Source organism: Mus caroli, chromosome 5 (assembly GCF_900094665.2).
Source record: "Mus caroli chromosome 5, CAROLI_EIJ_v1.1, whole genome shotgun sequence".
Lineage (NCBI taxonomy): Eukaryota > Metazoa > Chordata > Mammalia > Rodentia > Muridae > Mus > Mus caroli.
Window position 1 is genome coordinate 29905608 of NC_034574.1, and position 16226 is coordinate 29921833.

At 47.6% G+C, this 16226-nt stretch overlaps 1 protein-coding gene across 5 annotated transcripts in view; it reads left to right on the top strand.

The window, feature by feature from the left end:
• The window catches only part of Rgs12 (regulator of G protein signaling 12), an 88705-nt gene that overhangs the window by 16802 nt on the left and 55677 nt on the right, over window positions 1–16226 (top strand). For all 5 annotated transcript variants that reach the window (XM_021162904.2, XM_021162907.2, XM_029477648.1 and 2 more), the window contains exon 3: window positions 6800–6916. In XM_021162904.2, coding sequence (XP_021018563.1) covers window positions 6800–6916 — 117 coding nt within the window. The remainder of the gene's footprint in view (window positions 1–6799; window positions 6917–16226) is intronic.

Genomic DNA, 16226 nt, shown 5'->3' on the forward strand with positions numbered 1-16226 from the left:
GAGGTGGGTGGATGTGGGTGGGGTTGCAGTAGAGCCTCGGAGGTAGAGGGATACAGACGGGTGTGCCTGCAGCCCTGTCCTTTGTCTGCTTTCCAGGAAGGAAGACTATTTAGAGTCCTGCTGGAACAGCCCCAGCTGAGCGATTGGCTTCCCAAACATGGGCATTTCTGCCCTTTCACTGTGTGCAGATGCCTTACAAGCACCCACTGCATGGTTTATAGTAGCCCAGTACAGCTTCAAACTTTCCCTGTGATGTTATGTGTAGCTGCTGCTCCATCGCCTTTCCACTGTGTGCTATTCCACTGTGTAAATGTGTCACAGCTGTTACATTTCTATTTCTTAGGTTTATTATCTTTTGTGCAAGAGAGTGTTTTTCCTGGCCAGGCAGTGGTGGTGCACACCTTTAATCTCAGCACTTTCGAGGCAGAGGCAGGCAAATTTCTGAGTTCGAGGCCAGCCCGGTCTACAGCATGAGTTCCAGGACAGCCAGGGCTACACAGAGAAACCCTGTCCCCTGTCTCAAAAAAAAAAACAAAACAACAAAAAAAGTGTTTTGCTTGTGTATACGTCTGTACCACAAGTGTGCCTGGTGCCCACAGAGGGCATAGGAGAGCTTTGGACTCTCAAGAACTGCCTGGCATGGGTACTGGAAAGTGAACTTGAGGTATCTGGAGGAGCAGCATACACTTACTGAACCACCTCTCCGCCTTCTGTTTCATTAATATTAATGCCATATGGGCATTCTTGCCCATGTCCAGGTGTGCGTGGGTTCATGCTATGGCTCTCTGGCACTTGTAGCGGTGGCTCACTGTGGCTTATGTTTGTGTTCCCTTGATTATAAAGGTTGTTTCCTTGTTGGTGCGTCAGCCTGTGCTTCTGCTAGGTTGTCTGTTCTGGGTCGGCAGGACTATAGATGCTGGATGCTTGCCCTGTGATGGTGGTATGACCACACATGCACTCACCCCCCCCCCCAAGCCTTTTACATCCTTCATGTGGTTGTGAATACCTAGACGTTTCTAGCCTTCATTTAACCATATGTATAATCTTTGTCTTAAGTAGTAAAATCCTCCTACTGTAAGATCAGATTTTCTTCTCTTCCACAGTCTTTTTAGAGTTAACTTTTTAATGTATGCGTGCAAGTGCATGTGTGTGGAAGGGTATGTGTACGTATATGTTCATGTGTGGGGGGTAGTATTGTCTGTGTATATGGGCTGTGTTTAATAGCTTCTCTACCATATGTTTTTGAGGCCAGAGTTTCTCACTGAGTGCCAGGATTAAAGGTGTGCACCACCATTGCTTGGCCAGCTTATTTTTTAAAAGATGTATTTTACTATGTTAAATCACGTGTATGTATTTGTGTGTGGGTATGTGCACATAAATGCAGGTGCTTGCAGAGGCCGGAGGCTTTGCATCCCTGGATCTGGAGTTATAAAAGGTTGTGAGTGTCAGATCCAAGCTCAGGACCTCATGCTTGCTCAGCAAGCGCTTTACCTCCTAAGCCATCTCCCCAGCTACAGAGATAACTTTGTGAATAAAGAAATGTGTTTCTATGTCAGGTTGACAAGGGTGAGAATTTAAGACAGTATGTATGTATGTATGTATGTATGTATGTATGTATGTATGTGTGTGGGTGCACTTGCATACCACGGCATGCGTGTGGACGTCAGAAGACAGTTTGGCAGGGAATTTGTTCTCTCCACCCTCCTTGGTCTCAGGCTTGGTGCCTGACAACTCACTGAACCATCCATCCACCTGTTTTGTCTTGTTTTTTACCCCTCTCCCACTCCCTCCCTCTCCAACTTTGACAGTTACCTTCCTACGTGTCTTTAATAGGCTTATTGTTTCATTAGAGTCAGTCCTAGCTGTTTTATGTAATTTTGTTGCTATTATTAATGATACCATCATAATTATAAATGCCACCTCTGATGAGACATGAAAGTTGAGGGGTTTTGTTTTGGTTTTTTGTTTTTCTTATATAGCTTTTTTTAAATACAGCTGTCTGAGTTTGGAAAGTTCCTTCTCCCCCTTCCTCTGTTAACCCAGTTCCTCCAATGGGTGTTCTAGCTTAGCTTTTCTTTCTGAGTGTTCTGCATACAGGGAATTGTGTGGGCTTCCTCCTCTTCATTAGATTTTCCAATGTTAGACCACATCTGCATTCCCAAGATAACCCGGCGCAGCACAGCGAGCAAGCGAGCGAGCTTTCATGTGCTGGGGGGCTTGGTTTGCTAGTATTGTTGTAAGATTTTTAAATCTGTGTTTATGAGACTCTTCTGTAACTTTTCCCTTTTCTCATTGTCTTTCGTTTTAGTAATAATTTTTTTGTCTTAAAAAATTAATTATATTGTATCAAATTAATTGCAGAGTTTTTCTCCTTCTCTTTTTCCTCTCTCCCCCCTATTTTCCTTTTCCTCCCCAACTTCCTTCCTTCCTTCCTTTGGTTTTTCGAGACAGGGTTTCTCTGTGTAATAGCCCTGACTGTCCTGGAACTCACTCACTTTGTAGACAAGGCTGGCCTCGAACATGGAGGTCTGCCTTCCTTCCTTCTGAGTCCTGGGATTAAAGGTGAGTGCCACCACACCAGACTTTTTCTCCCCCTTTTCCTGTGTTAACTTCCATCTAGGAATTAAACTCAGGTCTTTCACATGCCAGTCAAGGGCTCCACAGCTTAGGCACATCCCCAGTCCTGGGTTCCTTTATTAAACAACACCAACAAAGCAATCAAGCTATACCAGAGACACCAGCCTTGGCCAAGACAGCACTTAAAAAAAAATTGGATATTTTCTTTATTTACTTTCAAATGTTTTCTCCTTTCCAGGTCTCCCCTTTGGAAGTCCCCTAACTCACCCCCGTCCCCCGCCTCTATGAGGGTGCTCCCCAACCTACCCACTCCCGTCTTCCTGGCCTGGCATTCCCCTACACTGAGGCATCAAACACCCTCAGGCCCAAGGGCCTCTCCTCCCACTGCTGTCCAACAAGGCCAGCACTCTCTCTCTTATTTCAACTTTTCCATTTCTGTGATGGAGGCAGGTAGTCGGTTCCCAGTCCTGTTAGCTTGTGTGATCAGAAGGAATCCGCAGATACAGTCCATCCGTGGCGTGGGAGGAGAGGTGAGTCTGGGGCTCCCGAAGGCACCAGGCCTCCCTTTCGCTCTTCGCCTTTTGTTTTGTTTTTAAGGTTGTGTGGTTTGTTTCCTCAGTCCTTTCTCTCTCTTCTTGGTGTGGCAGTTTATACTTTGTTGTCTCCTTTAAAGGTTCTTGGCCTTGCCTGACAGATATTCAGCCCTTAGATATTTGCTGCCATGCTTAAATGTGCTTTCCTGTATAGTTGTCATTTCCTTTCTTGAGTAGAAGACCTGGACCTTTCTCCTTCTCAGAAAGGCGATTCACAATGACCAGGAGCAGTTTCTTCAGCAGTGTCTGCAGGAAACATGTTATAGGGCTGAAGGGAGGCCTCATTGGGTAAAGTGCTTCAGATCCCCAGAATTTGGTTCTAGCAGTGAAGGGCATGAAGATAGCGAGCTGCAGGGCTTGTCGGCCAGTCAGCCTGAGCCAGTGACAGACCCTAGCTATCTCAATGAGGGTTCTGCTGCTGTGATGAGATACCATGATCAAAAGCAACTTGTCCAGCTAACAACACACAGCTTACACTCCATCATCGAAGGAATTTAAAGGCAGAAACCTGGTGGTATGAACTGAAGGAGAGGCCATGGAGGGGTGCTTTTATAGCTTGCTCAGCCTGCTTCCTTATAGCATCTAGGACCAGCAGTCCTCGGGTAGTACTGCCTACGGTGAGCTGGGTTCACTCACAGTCAATATCAATCAGAAAATGTACCACAGACCAGTCCTCAGGCTAGTCTGGGGGAACATTTTCTCAGTTGAGGTTCCCTCTTCCAAAGTGACTCTAACTTGGGTCAAGTTGACATAAAACTAACCAGCACACTGTCTCAAGCAAAAAGTAGAGGACATCTGAGAAGTGACACCTGAATTTGCCCTCTGACCTCTGCATGCATGCACATACATGTGCATATATACATATACACATAAACACAGGACATAGACCACAGCACAGCTACACTTGTCCAGTTTTGTTTTGTGTTTGACACAGAGCTTGGTTCTAAGGCCGTTTTGATCTTGGGATTTGAATTCATTGCATTTAGCTTTGTTGTAACACATTATCCAGTACACCAGTTCTAGCTGTGCCCCAGCTCTAAGACCTCCTGTGACCTGAAGAGGGCTCTGCACCTTCATCCTGCTCTGCAGTCATGTGCTCTCAGGCTTTGCCTCCAGAGGCCTCCGAGTGGACCTACAGGACCGGGTGTCATATAGTAGCACTCTACCCTCAGGGACCTTTTCTTTCCACCATTCTGAGTCCAGCTCAGGGTCTCCCAGCTCCTTGGCCTCACTTCTTCCCCTCAGAGATTCTAAGTCCTAGCTCTGTGGTCCTTCCTAGGAGCTTCTAGTGTGAGGTGCCCCCCTTGTCCTCTAGGGCATCTTACCTGCCCTGTCCTCCAGTACCAAGTCAGCTGCTTGACACACAGGATTCTCTCCACTGAAATGCCTCATGGGGACCCTGATTGATATGTCAGGAGACACAAACCTGTCAGTTCCAAATATTGTCAGAATCCTTCAGAATTCTGTCAGTTCCAGAATATTGTCACATCTCGAAGAACCTTCAGATGATCTGGTCTTTGTTTATGCCCAACCTCAGCATCTGGTCAGTAAGACTGAGGGAACACGAGATCTGTCCCTGGCACTGGGAGGGCAGAAATAGGCGCTGCCAGGATAGACTAACTTCCTGCTCTACGGGGGCCTGTAGTCTGGGGTTGAGACTTTTGGAATAACAATTTTAAGTTTTGACAACATAGGCAACAAAGGGGGGGTGTACAGAAATTATATTATCTCAAAATGCAAAATGTGTGCTTATTGAAGAAAATAAGCAACATGGGGAAATGGTACAGCACAGCCTACCGCAGCCCACTGGGATGAGCACCGTCACAGCTGGAAAGTCCCAGGTCCTGGCTAGGACTTGTGAATCAGAGCTGTATGCACTGTTAGTGGGAATCCACGTTGGGACAGCCACTGTGGAACAGTGTGGCACGTCCTTAAAATTCTTTTGGGTAGAATCACCATATAATCGAGCAATTCCACGTCTGGTATAGCTAGAATTGAAAGCAGAGACTAGCCGGGTGGTGGTCTTTAATCCCAGCACTTGGGAAGCACAGGCAGGCAGATTTCTGAGTTAAAGGCCAGCCTGGTCTACAGAGTGAGTTATAGGACAGCCAGGGCTACACAGACAAACCCTGTTTCAAAGAAACCAAAACCAAAACCAGAACCAAACACAAAAAACGGGGCAGGGAAAAAAAGCAGAGACTGGAACAGATATTTGCACACTGGAGTTTATAGTTACATTATTCCAGCGGCTAAGACTTGGAGGCAGCCTAAGTGTCCATGGATGGACGAATAGAAGAAGGGAATGTAGCTTCTTCATACCGTGGACTTCAGCTCTGGAAAGGGAAGACATCCTGACATATGCTAAAACTCGAATGAGCCTCGAGGGCATTATGACCAAAGAGACGAGGATGTAGTGATTCTGCTTATATGAGGCCCCGAGTGGTCATTATCAGACAGGAATACAGACATGGGGACAGTGTCCACGTGGGATGGTGAGTAAGCGCTGGGTGTGGGTGGGGTGATGGCTGCCAGCACCGGTGTTCTTAGCACTGCTGAGGAATAGTGGCTTAGTTTGTGTTGCTGAGCATCACAGCTGAGGACTGTCCTCCAGTGTGCTCTCTGTGGGGAGTGAGTGGTGAAGGGCCAGCTCCAGGAACCAGTGAGTGTATTGAGGGGACTGCAGGGTGTTGCTGGGGGGTTGCTACAGGACCGTGGACACCTTTAGGCCCCGCATCACTGAGAAGCTCTTTCCGGGATGAATGGGGACCCATGAAAGTTGTAGCCTGGGGATTCCTCACTTAACAATAGCTTGCTGCTTTCACTGGGGAGGCTTTGTGAGTCCTTTCAACTTTCTAAGCTGTCCAAGCCAGCTTACCCCTTTTCTAAAATGTGTATGTGTAGGCCATGTGTATCTGTGGGTGCCACAGGAGGCCAGAAGAGGGTATGTAGCCCCTGGAACCAGAGTCATAGATGGTTGTGATCCACCTGACATGGGTGCTAGGATTCAAAATCGGGTCCTCTGGAAGAGCAGGAAGTGCTCCTAACTGCTGGGCCATCTCTCCAGACCATAGGCCTGCTTCTATTAGCTTCCCAAGTCATACTCATTTTGTTAGAGCCTAAGGAGGCTCTTCTGAGCCTCTCAGGAGCGGGTGTTTGAATTGAGAGGAAATAGCAGCACGACATTGTCATTTCCTGGAGGAAGAAACCCAGGCTTTTGGCTGGAATGATCCTCAGACACTGGCTAGGGCATCCTTGGCTTCTTAAAGTGGGCTAAGATGACATGGAAGCACGGGCAGGTGAAGACAGCCTTCATGGGCTGGTTCTTCACACACTATCAGTCCATCCCTGGAACAGGCTGTCTGCATGCGGTGGGAAAGCAGGGTGGGCCTTATCATCTAGGGCACACAGTTGGTAGCTAACAACAGATAGCTAAAGATCCTGGGGGGACTCTTGCAATTGTTTGCATATTTTGTGGTAAATATTTTAATTAAAGTATACCGAACAATGACTTCAAGTGACCCTCCCACAGTGCTGCTGGGCTTGGCTCTTCCTTTAGTGGAGCACAAAGGACAGAACAGATAGTGTCTTCCCAGGAGGGTAACCTAACACATCTTTTTCTTTGTTTTTAGAGTTCAAAATTGGGGCGGGGAGTTGCCCTAACCCAGACGTCTCAGCGCACCTCAGCTCGCAGGTCCTTTGGAAGATCTAGGAGATTCAGCATCACGCGATCCCTTGATGACCTTGAGGTAGGTGCAATGGCCTTGCTGGCCATGTGTGCTACTGCCACTATTTCCCCTCTCTTCCCTTCCAAAGATTTGTCCCCACCCTCTTGGGAGCCCATGGACTCTGCCTCTCAGCAGGAGCTTCCAGGGCACATGGCTGGAGGTTTCCTATAGCTCAAAGTGCCTGAGTCACCTGGACCCCCACACTGGGGAGCCCTGATCAGAAGGGAGTATGTTTAATCCTTTGGGACAATTGAGGTAGGACTGACCCCTACCCTTCCTAAAGACCTGATCATCCCACATCAAAGGCCATTTTAAGAATAGATTTTTGGGGGGAAGTTTTAGGTTTATAGAAAACCAGAGCAGAAAGAAAGTCTTGATGATGGTGCGCAGTTGTCACCATGTGAGGTTGAGTATCTGTCATGGCCAGTGGGTATTGTGGGTGCATTGCTGCTAGTGACAGTGCAGCAGCAATGTGAGGAGGGCGTCCTCCATGTATGGGCACATGGGCCATGCCATGCATACTAACCCACAGAACACGTACAGAAGTTGGGCAGCACCCAGGGTCCTCTGTGCTCTTCCTGTCCCCTCCCTGAGGCCTTGGCACGCAGAGATGGTTTTGCTGACTTCATTTCTGAATCTTGACAGGCACAGTTGTAGCCTGTGCCCTATTACACTCTTTAGAGGCAGCCCCCTTGTGCTCAGGTGTGTGGTGTTGTTTTCTGTGGCACAGTGGTATAAACCCTGTCTTGATGGACATGCTGAGGATGGTGACGTGTCTGCTCTAAAGATCTGTGTGGATGTCCTCATGTACATCTCATGCACACGTGTGCTGGTGCTAGAATGTTGTTGTAAGTGGAAGAGCTGAGTGGCAGGTGTCCATCCATGTCCCTAATGACTGCTTCCACATTTGGCAAGGTGACAGTGAAGACCAGATGCAGAGCTGTTACATGGTGCAGAAGAGAAAACGCTGTTAGGAAGAGGTTGAGAGGCAAGGTCCAGCCTTGGGACCCTTATGGCATTGTTGTGCCTCAGCAAAAGGTGGATTATAGTTAGCCTGTCTACAGGTGGGATTTTCTGCCAGGGGTGCTTGTGTCTGTGCTTGTGCAAGAAGAGGCCTCCATGGATCTGAGCCCTGAGCATGTATTCCTGGTGGTGATTCGAGAAGCCACTGTAGAGGTTTAGGCTACTGTTTTGCTTCCTTCATCTCCATGAATATGCTGGGTCTTCCTGCTGGCCAGCAACTGGAGTCTTGCTGGAGTCATAAGGGCCGCACTCCATCCTGACCCATTTGCCCTCCATCCTGTCCTCAGAGGAGCCAGTAAGAAGGTTGTGTGCATGCCCACTGGCCTGGAACTCAGTCCTTCTGTCACAGTCTCCTAAGGTCTAGGAGCCAAGCCCGTGCCAGCATGTATTACTGATATGGCCACTTGACAGATAAGAAGCCCAATTGCAGACCAGCTATGAAACACTTCTTGGGTCACAGGGCAGTGGAGCTGTGGCTTTTCATCATGTGGGTAGCCTCTTGCTTAATCTTTCTGAATTTACCCTGAAGATTTCAAAGTGCATAAGCTACAAATAACCCTGGCGTCCTGGGGAGCTGTGGCTCCTGTCCATGTATACTTTCCTTGGCTGCTGGGGCAGCTGTGCTAGAAGCTTCCTCCAGACCTCTGCGTCTGTGGCCTCCATGGGTGCAGCTGGCCCTGGTTACAGGGCTACTGTAGAGTGCAGCAGAGTACTGCGACATCACCCTGATGGCTAGAGAGTGAGCGGCTCACTGTCTGGGGACCAAGCAGCTGCTGTGGTCAGGAGGCAGCTGGGACTGAGGCTGCCATGAGCTGATGTTGGTGCTGCCTCTGTGCCACTCCATTTCTGCCCTCTCAGCCTAGAGGCTGGCCTTGTTCTTCGAAGGTCTTGGCTGGGGGGTCTAGGGTGCTCGGTGGTGGATACAGCCATGTGGGACGGGTCTTCATGCTCTTGGTCACTCCTGCCTTTTTGAGGCCTTCCCTTTCTGTCCTCCAGCCTCATCACCTGTCCTGCTCATAATCCTTTGCAGTCTCACCTGGGCTCATTCTTCTTACACACAAATATGTCCAGGCTACCATGTCAGACTCTAATCTTCTGGGCACTGCATCCTGACCCATTTGCTTCACCATCTCATCCACTGTCCTCCACAGTCACTGGTTCCAAGCACTTCCCGTGTGAGCCCTGGCTGTGAGTGACCAGGGTAAGGAGGAGCTGTCTCCTTGCATGGAAAGGTGCAATGCAGAGCCCAGGACAGGACCAGTCTCACACTCATGATGGACAGTTTGATACTGGAAGCTGACCATTGTTCCATGTAGAAACTTTGTGTCCACCTGGCTCAGCATAACTGGGAGCTGCTTTTAGCAGCAGGAAGCAGCAGTGGGAACACTGTGGGCAGCAGGGTGTGAGCCATGTTCCCAAAGGAGAGGCAGGCAGCAATCAAGAGTCTAGTCAGGCCCCCAGACCTCCATTTCTTTTCTTTCTTTCTTTCTTTCTTTCTTTCTTTCTTTCTTTCTTTCTTTTTCTTTTTCTTTTTCTTTTTCTTTTTCTTTTTCTTTTTCTTTTTCTNTTCTTTTTCTTTTTCTTTTTCTTTTTCTTTTTCTTTTTCTTTTTCTTTTTCTTTTTCTTTTTCTTTTTCTTTTTCTTTTTCTTTTTCTTTTTCTTTTCTTTCTTTTTTTTTTCCGAGACAGGGTTTCTCTGTATAGCCTTGGCTGTCCTGGAACTCACTTGATTAAAGGCGTGTGCCACCACGCCTGGCTCAGACCTCCGTTTCTTTGTGATTGGTGAGAGGTCTGTGCTAACAACTTGTCTCTTGAGAAGAGACATCCAACTTCTCACCACTCTGCTAATGCGCAGCCCTGAGTGCAGGTCTGTCTCCTGCCCTTCCAGGTATCATGAGCCCTGTAATGTTGCGATGATCTGGGGACTCAGGTTCTCTCTGACTGTCCTGTGACAGGGTGGGAGCATTGCTGTTGGCCTAGAATAGCTGCACACGTTCCCAGCATGCTGCCTCCCAGTACCCTGGCAGAAGCAACTTAGGGGAGAAAGGATTTATTCTGGCTCACAGCTCAAGGTTATGGGTCATCAGAGCAGAGGAGTCATGGTAGCAGGAGCTCAAAGCAGGGAGTGATGACTTTGTCATGCTAGTTCTCAACTGGCTTTCTCAATTTTATACACCTGGATCTTCTGCAGGGAATGGCCTTGTCCATGATTAAGATGGGGCTCCCAGCTGGGCAGTGGTGGCGTAGGCCTTTGATCCCAACACTCAGGAGGCAGAGGTAGACAGATCTCTGTTTTTGAGATCACCTTGGTCTACAGAGTGAGTTCCAAGACGCAGACAGCTAGAACTACACAAACCATGTCTACAAAAACCAAAACCAACCAACCAACAAAACAAAAAGATAGGGTTCTCTAATCAATTTCAAATAGCACAATTATGATAAATCCTCCACAGACATGTCCAGAAGCCCATCTCCCAGGAGATTTTAGATTCTGCCAAGTTGAACACTAGGGGAAACTGAGGCACTGCTATTGATGACACTTGCCTTGATTGTCTCCTGATCTTTCCCATAATTAGTGATTTCCAGTTTGAGAAGGAGCTTAAGTTTGCAAGTTGAATAGAGTCATGTCTTTACTTGGCCTCCTGATCATCTACCTTGATTTCTTTTGTCTTGACTAAGCAATAGCCTTGGTAGCTGCCAGCCAGCTGGCACCTAGGAGCACTTTGCTCTGCCCTCTGTGAGGGAAGTATACTGGAGCCAATCGTTCTGTCTCTTACCTGGGTCTCTGGAGGCCTCTGCCTCCCAGCCCTCTGGCTGCAGGGATGGAATGGTGCTGAACTTAGTTCTGTCTCTCCCACCATTTGCTTTCACGGTGCTCAGTCCCTCTTGACACATTAGTCTCTTCCCCCATTGCTGTGACTTGGTGCCTAGTGCTTTCTCATTATACTCTCATGGACTGTTGCAAAGCTGAGCTCATGCTGTAAAGCAAGTCTCAGCAGAGTGAGTGACAAAGGGTGCACAGCCTCATTGCAGGCAGGCTAGAAACAGCGGCACCTGTCAGCTCAGTGAGCCATTCCTTGCTAACTCATCCAGTTCAAAGAAGACATCCCCATGGATATTAGGAAGTGCTTTGAACTGAACAGCACTGGAAGTAACCACCTGCCTAAACATGCAGGGCGTGGCTAAAACCTGTTAGGTTTGAACCTGGAATGCCTTGCATAGGCTCATGTTTTGAATGCTTGGTCCTTAGCTGCTAGCACTACTTTGGAAAGCTGTTAGAGGCCCCATCCGCAGAAGTTAGGGCCTAGTTGCGGCTCTTTGAAGGTTACACCTGGCCTTGGTTCCACCTTTGTGCTCTCATTCTTGGCTTACTACCATGTGAACAGCCACTGACACACATTACTGCCACTGTGAATCTCAACCACTTGGTCCCCCCCGTGATGGGCTGCAATCCTCTGGAACTGCCCCAAGTGATCCTCCTCCCCAGAGTAGTTCTCACGTGACTCAAAACACCAGTGAGGGATTACTAATTTAACTTTCTTATAGTTTTTGTGTGTGTGAGTGTGCATGCATGTGTGTGTGTGTGGGGGGGGGCAGTGTATGTACATGTTCATGTGAGTTGTATGCACATGTGCTTGCATATGGAGGTCAGAGGCTGGCATCTGGTGTCCTTCTTGGTCTGCCTTCACTTTATATTTGAGGCTAGTTTTCTCACTGAAACTCATTGATTCTGCTAGGCTAGCTGGCTAGTGAGTTCCAGAAGTCTTGTCTCTGCCCTCCGAGCACTGGGGTTGAAGATGTGTAGCACCATGCCCAGCCATTATGTAGGGGCTGGTAATCTGAAATCAGGTCCTCACGCTAGTGGACAGGCCTGCATAGATTGGGCTGTCTCCCCAGCCCCAACAGTGTGCGACAAGGAGAGTGGAATGTCATCTCAGCTTGGACATGAGCCAAAGAATAGGAGCAGAAGCAGGGCAGTAATCAAGGGTAACGCAGCAGTTATCTAGCAGTAGATAAAGGGGGTGCTTTATTCTCAGCTGGTTTATAGGAGGCCACTATAACCTTGGAACCAAATGCTCTGAGGAGAAAGTTTAGAAGATTGGCTAATACTACATGTGAGAATCCTAAGCAAGGTATTAGCAATCTGAGTGCAGCAGTTTTTATTTTAGGGGTACATTATTTGATATTTAAAATTTTAATCCTCCCTCCCCCTAGAGTGTGACTTACCACATTAACAGAGTAAAGTAGGAAATAGTTACATATTAGCTAAACAGGCAGAAAACGCATTTGGTATAGTTCATTGTCCATATATGATGAACAAAAGCTAACAATGTAAGAATGAAAAGGAGCATCCAAGGTCCCATCAAGTTCTCCGAATGGCCTGTGTCATGGTGTGTCATGGTGTGGTGTGACACACGTTATACTAAGCTATCCTAAGACCAGCCAAGACAGTGTCTGCTTCTACTTTCCATTTAAGTTTTTACTGGTATTATTGTTGAGACACACAGAGATAAAAACAACAGACATATGAAGTGCTTGCAAAAAATAAATGAAAAAGTTTTAACAGAAAATTCCAAGTGATGGCCAGTTACTCAGAGTAGTGAGGAGATTAGCAAGGCCGCTGGGTACATGGATACAAAAGTCAGTTGTGGACACAGCTAGGAAAGGATCGGGGATTCAGTGCAATGCATTCTTTTGCAAGTTTAAGTTGACATACAGTTTTATATTTTTATCATGTACAATATCATGTCTTGAGGTATTTATTGATATTCCATGTAACCAAATATAGTGATTTTTTTGTGTGTGTATGGTAAGAACATCAAATTTCTTGTTAATTTAAAAAGCCATCCTGGATAATGGATCAGTGAGATAGCTCAGAAGGTCTTAAAGATGCTTGCTGTCAAGCCTGGAAACCTGAGTTTGAACCCTAACCCATATGGTGGAAAGAAGCCCAGTTCTTACAAGTTGTCTTCTGACCTCCACGTGTGTTTGTGGTATACACACACACACACACACACCCCTTAACTCTTTTTCTAAGTGTACTGTTATGTCCTTTAGCTACGCTCCAGCTTTGCCCTGAATTGATGGCGCCTCTGGAGCCCCATCCTACCCTCCGCCTTGGTGCAAGCAGGCTTCGGGCTTCACAGACTGAGTTCATTGGCCTTGGCCTCACTGTGCTTGATTTGTTTCCCCTCACGTAAAAACCGTCTGAGTTACTCTGTGCTATTGTGCTTCAGTGCAGCTTTAATCAAAATCCCAGCAGGTGTTTACCGAATTTAAGATTATTTTTATAAAATTTTTGTGGAAATTCAAAGGGCCAAGAGGAGAAAAGATCTGTACTTAAATTTTTTATTATGGGAAAATGCACATGATGCAGCTTGCCATTTTAACCATTTTTAGGTATGGATTGAGATTGAAATGCACCCTCCAGCTCATGGGTTGAAGATTTTTATCCCTATGTCTTGGTGCTTGGTGCTAGTTTAAGAGGTGCTAGGATTTTTACTGGGTGTGGCTTAACTGGAGTAAGTGGGGCTTAGCCACAGTGGGTGGGACTTAGAGTGGGTGTGGCTGAGCTGAGTGGGTGTGGCTTAGCTGGAGTAGGTGTGGCTTAGCTGGAGGAGTCAGTCACATGAGGGATGAATCCTTAGGAGCTGTTTGATTTCCCTGTCTGTCCCACCCTCCCTCTTCCCCTCCCTACTCTCTTTCTTGCTCTCCTATTTTATTCTCCCTCTCCTGGCTCTTTCTCAGTCTTCTTGCTGGCCCCCGTGAAGTGCAGTACTTCGCTCTTCCATACCCCTCTGCCGTTTGTTCTCTCTCACTGATCTAGAAAAAATTGCATCTGTTGTCCACGAACTAAAACTTCTGAAATTGTGAACCCAAATCAGTTTTCCATCTTTAAGTTGGTGCCATAGTTTTGTGTTTGTCCCCGAGCTGGTGGTTGCTCTGTGTGGATCTGAGGAGGCAAGGACATAGCTAGGTCAGACTTTGCAGGTATGCCTGAGAAGATGGGTGAGGTGAAGGCCAGAGAGGCGGTGGGAGTGGTCTGGACAGACTAGTCTCAATTCTAGGGAAGAAGGGAGTAAGGAGGGTTGGTGGGAAGGAAAGCAGGGCCTTAGAGCAGGTCTGAGGCAGCGCCTGCAGACTGCCCTTAGGGCTGCATTGGAGTCTCTTCTGTATATGCCCAGTGTGCCTGTCTTTCAGATTCAGTGTTGTGAGAAGAGTGAGATCATCTGGCAGAGTAAATGGGGTGAGCTGGGGGCTTCAGCCTGATAGAGGGCAGACAGGAGGGGGCCTGCAGACCTCCTAGGAGCTGGGCGGGGGGCTGCTCTGTGTTAAGCCTGAGCATATGCAATGTGAGTATGCCTATGCTCTGTAAAGGAATTTGGAAGCCATGGATGGCACTCTCTGTCTCCGTCTCTATCTCCTTAGCCTGTTCTTAAGTCCTAGTACTTGTGGCATCAAGCATTCTCACCATGCTGCACTGTGCTAAGATGGGAAGTGTCCAGTGTTTGTCAAAGAGAGCCAGATGTTAGAAGAGAAATTAATCATAAAGTAATTCAGGGTTGTGATTATGGCTCAGTGATAGAGTCCTGGACTAGCAATTGCCTAGCATGTGCAAAACTCTGGGTTCCATCTCAGCACGCATGTGTGAACACACATACACAGACACACACATGTACATACACACACACACACTCAAAAGGTAATTGCAATTTAAGACCAGCTTCAGGCTTTGCGTTTGTTTTGTGTGTGTCTAGGTGCTGATGTGTGCTCTTGTTTGTAGAGACTGGAGGACGTCCTCAGGTGCTGTGCTGTTACTCATCCATTGTCCACTGACCACCAGCTTCAGGCTCAGGGGTCTGCTTTCTCTGCCTCCCAATACAGCGGCTTAACAGATCAACATCACTGGCTTTAAAAAAAATACTTGAGTCCTTGTGCTTTGCAAGGCCAACACTTTACTATGGAGACTGAACCATCTTCATAGCCTACTTGTTTGTTGATGCCTGGCTTGCAGGTTAGCTCCCAAGGCTGGGTGGCAGTTTGAGTAGTGGGATGCTGAGACTGAGGGAGTTTGATTCCTGCAGAGGAGAAGCTACCTGAGTAGACATCAGGCCCCCTTCCTGGCTACATCTTGATTGCAGCAGGATCCCTGCCTTTGGCTTTTGCTGTTTGTGGGGTGAAGAGATGGGGATATAAGTGTTTATGAAAAGCTCTTCCTGGTGGTGTCAGCCATCTCTAATAATTTATTAAGGAGCCTTTGTTCATGTATGGATTTGCTGCTTTTCCAAAATCCTGCAGCTTCTAGGAAGCAAAACAGACAGAGCCACTGCGCCACACAGGAAGGGAAGACGTGGGAAAATCTAGGTTGAAGCAGCTGCACCGCTGGTGGTGTTAAGCCTGGCGTGCTGACAGCCAAGAGGGAAAACCACCACTGCCACCTGTACACAGTGGACGGTCCTGGTTGGAGCAGGTCTGGTCCTGAAGACTGATGCTTTGTTCTGGCTCAGGTGATGAGAGGTTGCAGGACCAGCCCCAGGAAGAAAGCAGAACTGAAGCCTCTGCAGAGCCTGAAGTTGGGAGAAGGAGGCATAACCAGGGAGCAGCCAGAAGGGATGCATAGACCTCCCATGGGAAGCCTATGTCCCTTAAAGCTTTGTGTGTCTGGGTGTCTCCAGTTCTCCTTGACTGATCTTCCATGAGTTGAACTGTGATGTTCTCTGGCACTGAAGAGGTGGACAGGAACCACCTTCCATTGAAAATCATAGTTCTTTGTGCACTGGGGAAATAAGAGATGTTGCTCGCACTGGATTTAGTCTTGTAGCTGTTGTGGGACCACCGTGCAAGTATGGGGGAAGCCTTGTCATCCTCCAAGGCCTGACTGTGATCACACTGACATTAGGGCCTACAGTAGTCACCACACCTTGAGGTCTCCTGGCTGTTTATCTGCCTTGTTCTGAGTCCACCCAATGATCCCATACTGAGCTTTTGGTACTAGGCCCTTTAGTACATACTCAGGAGACCCAGGTGTCTTTACTCCATATGGAGGTGGCAAAATTGCTGCTGTGCAGGAACGGCAGCATTTCTTCCCTAGCAAGATGCCAGGAGTATTGTGTCCAAGATCATAAGGGTGTGAGGATGACTCTAAGGACATTGTCCTAGCAGGCAAGTCCTGATTGCATGTTGGTCACTTGTGCCTCTCAAGACACTGCAGGTGCTGGTCACCTGTCCTTCCAACCACCTGTCATCCCACACTGTTTATATGATGTTGGTGTTAAAATTCCTTCCCAGAGGAAGATGTAAACACGATT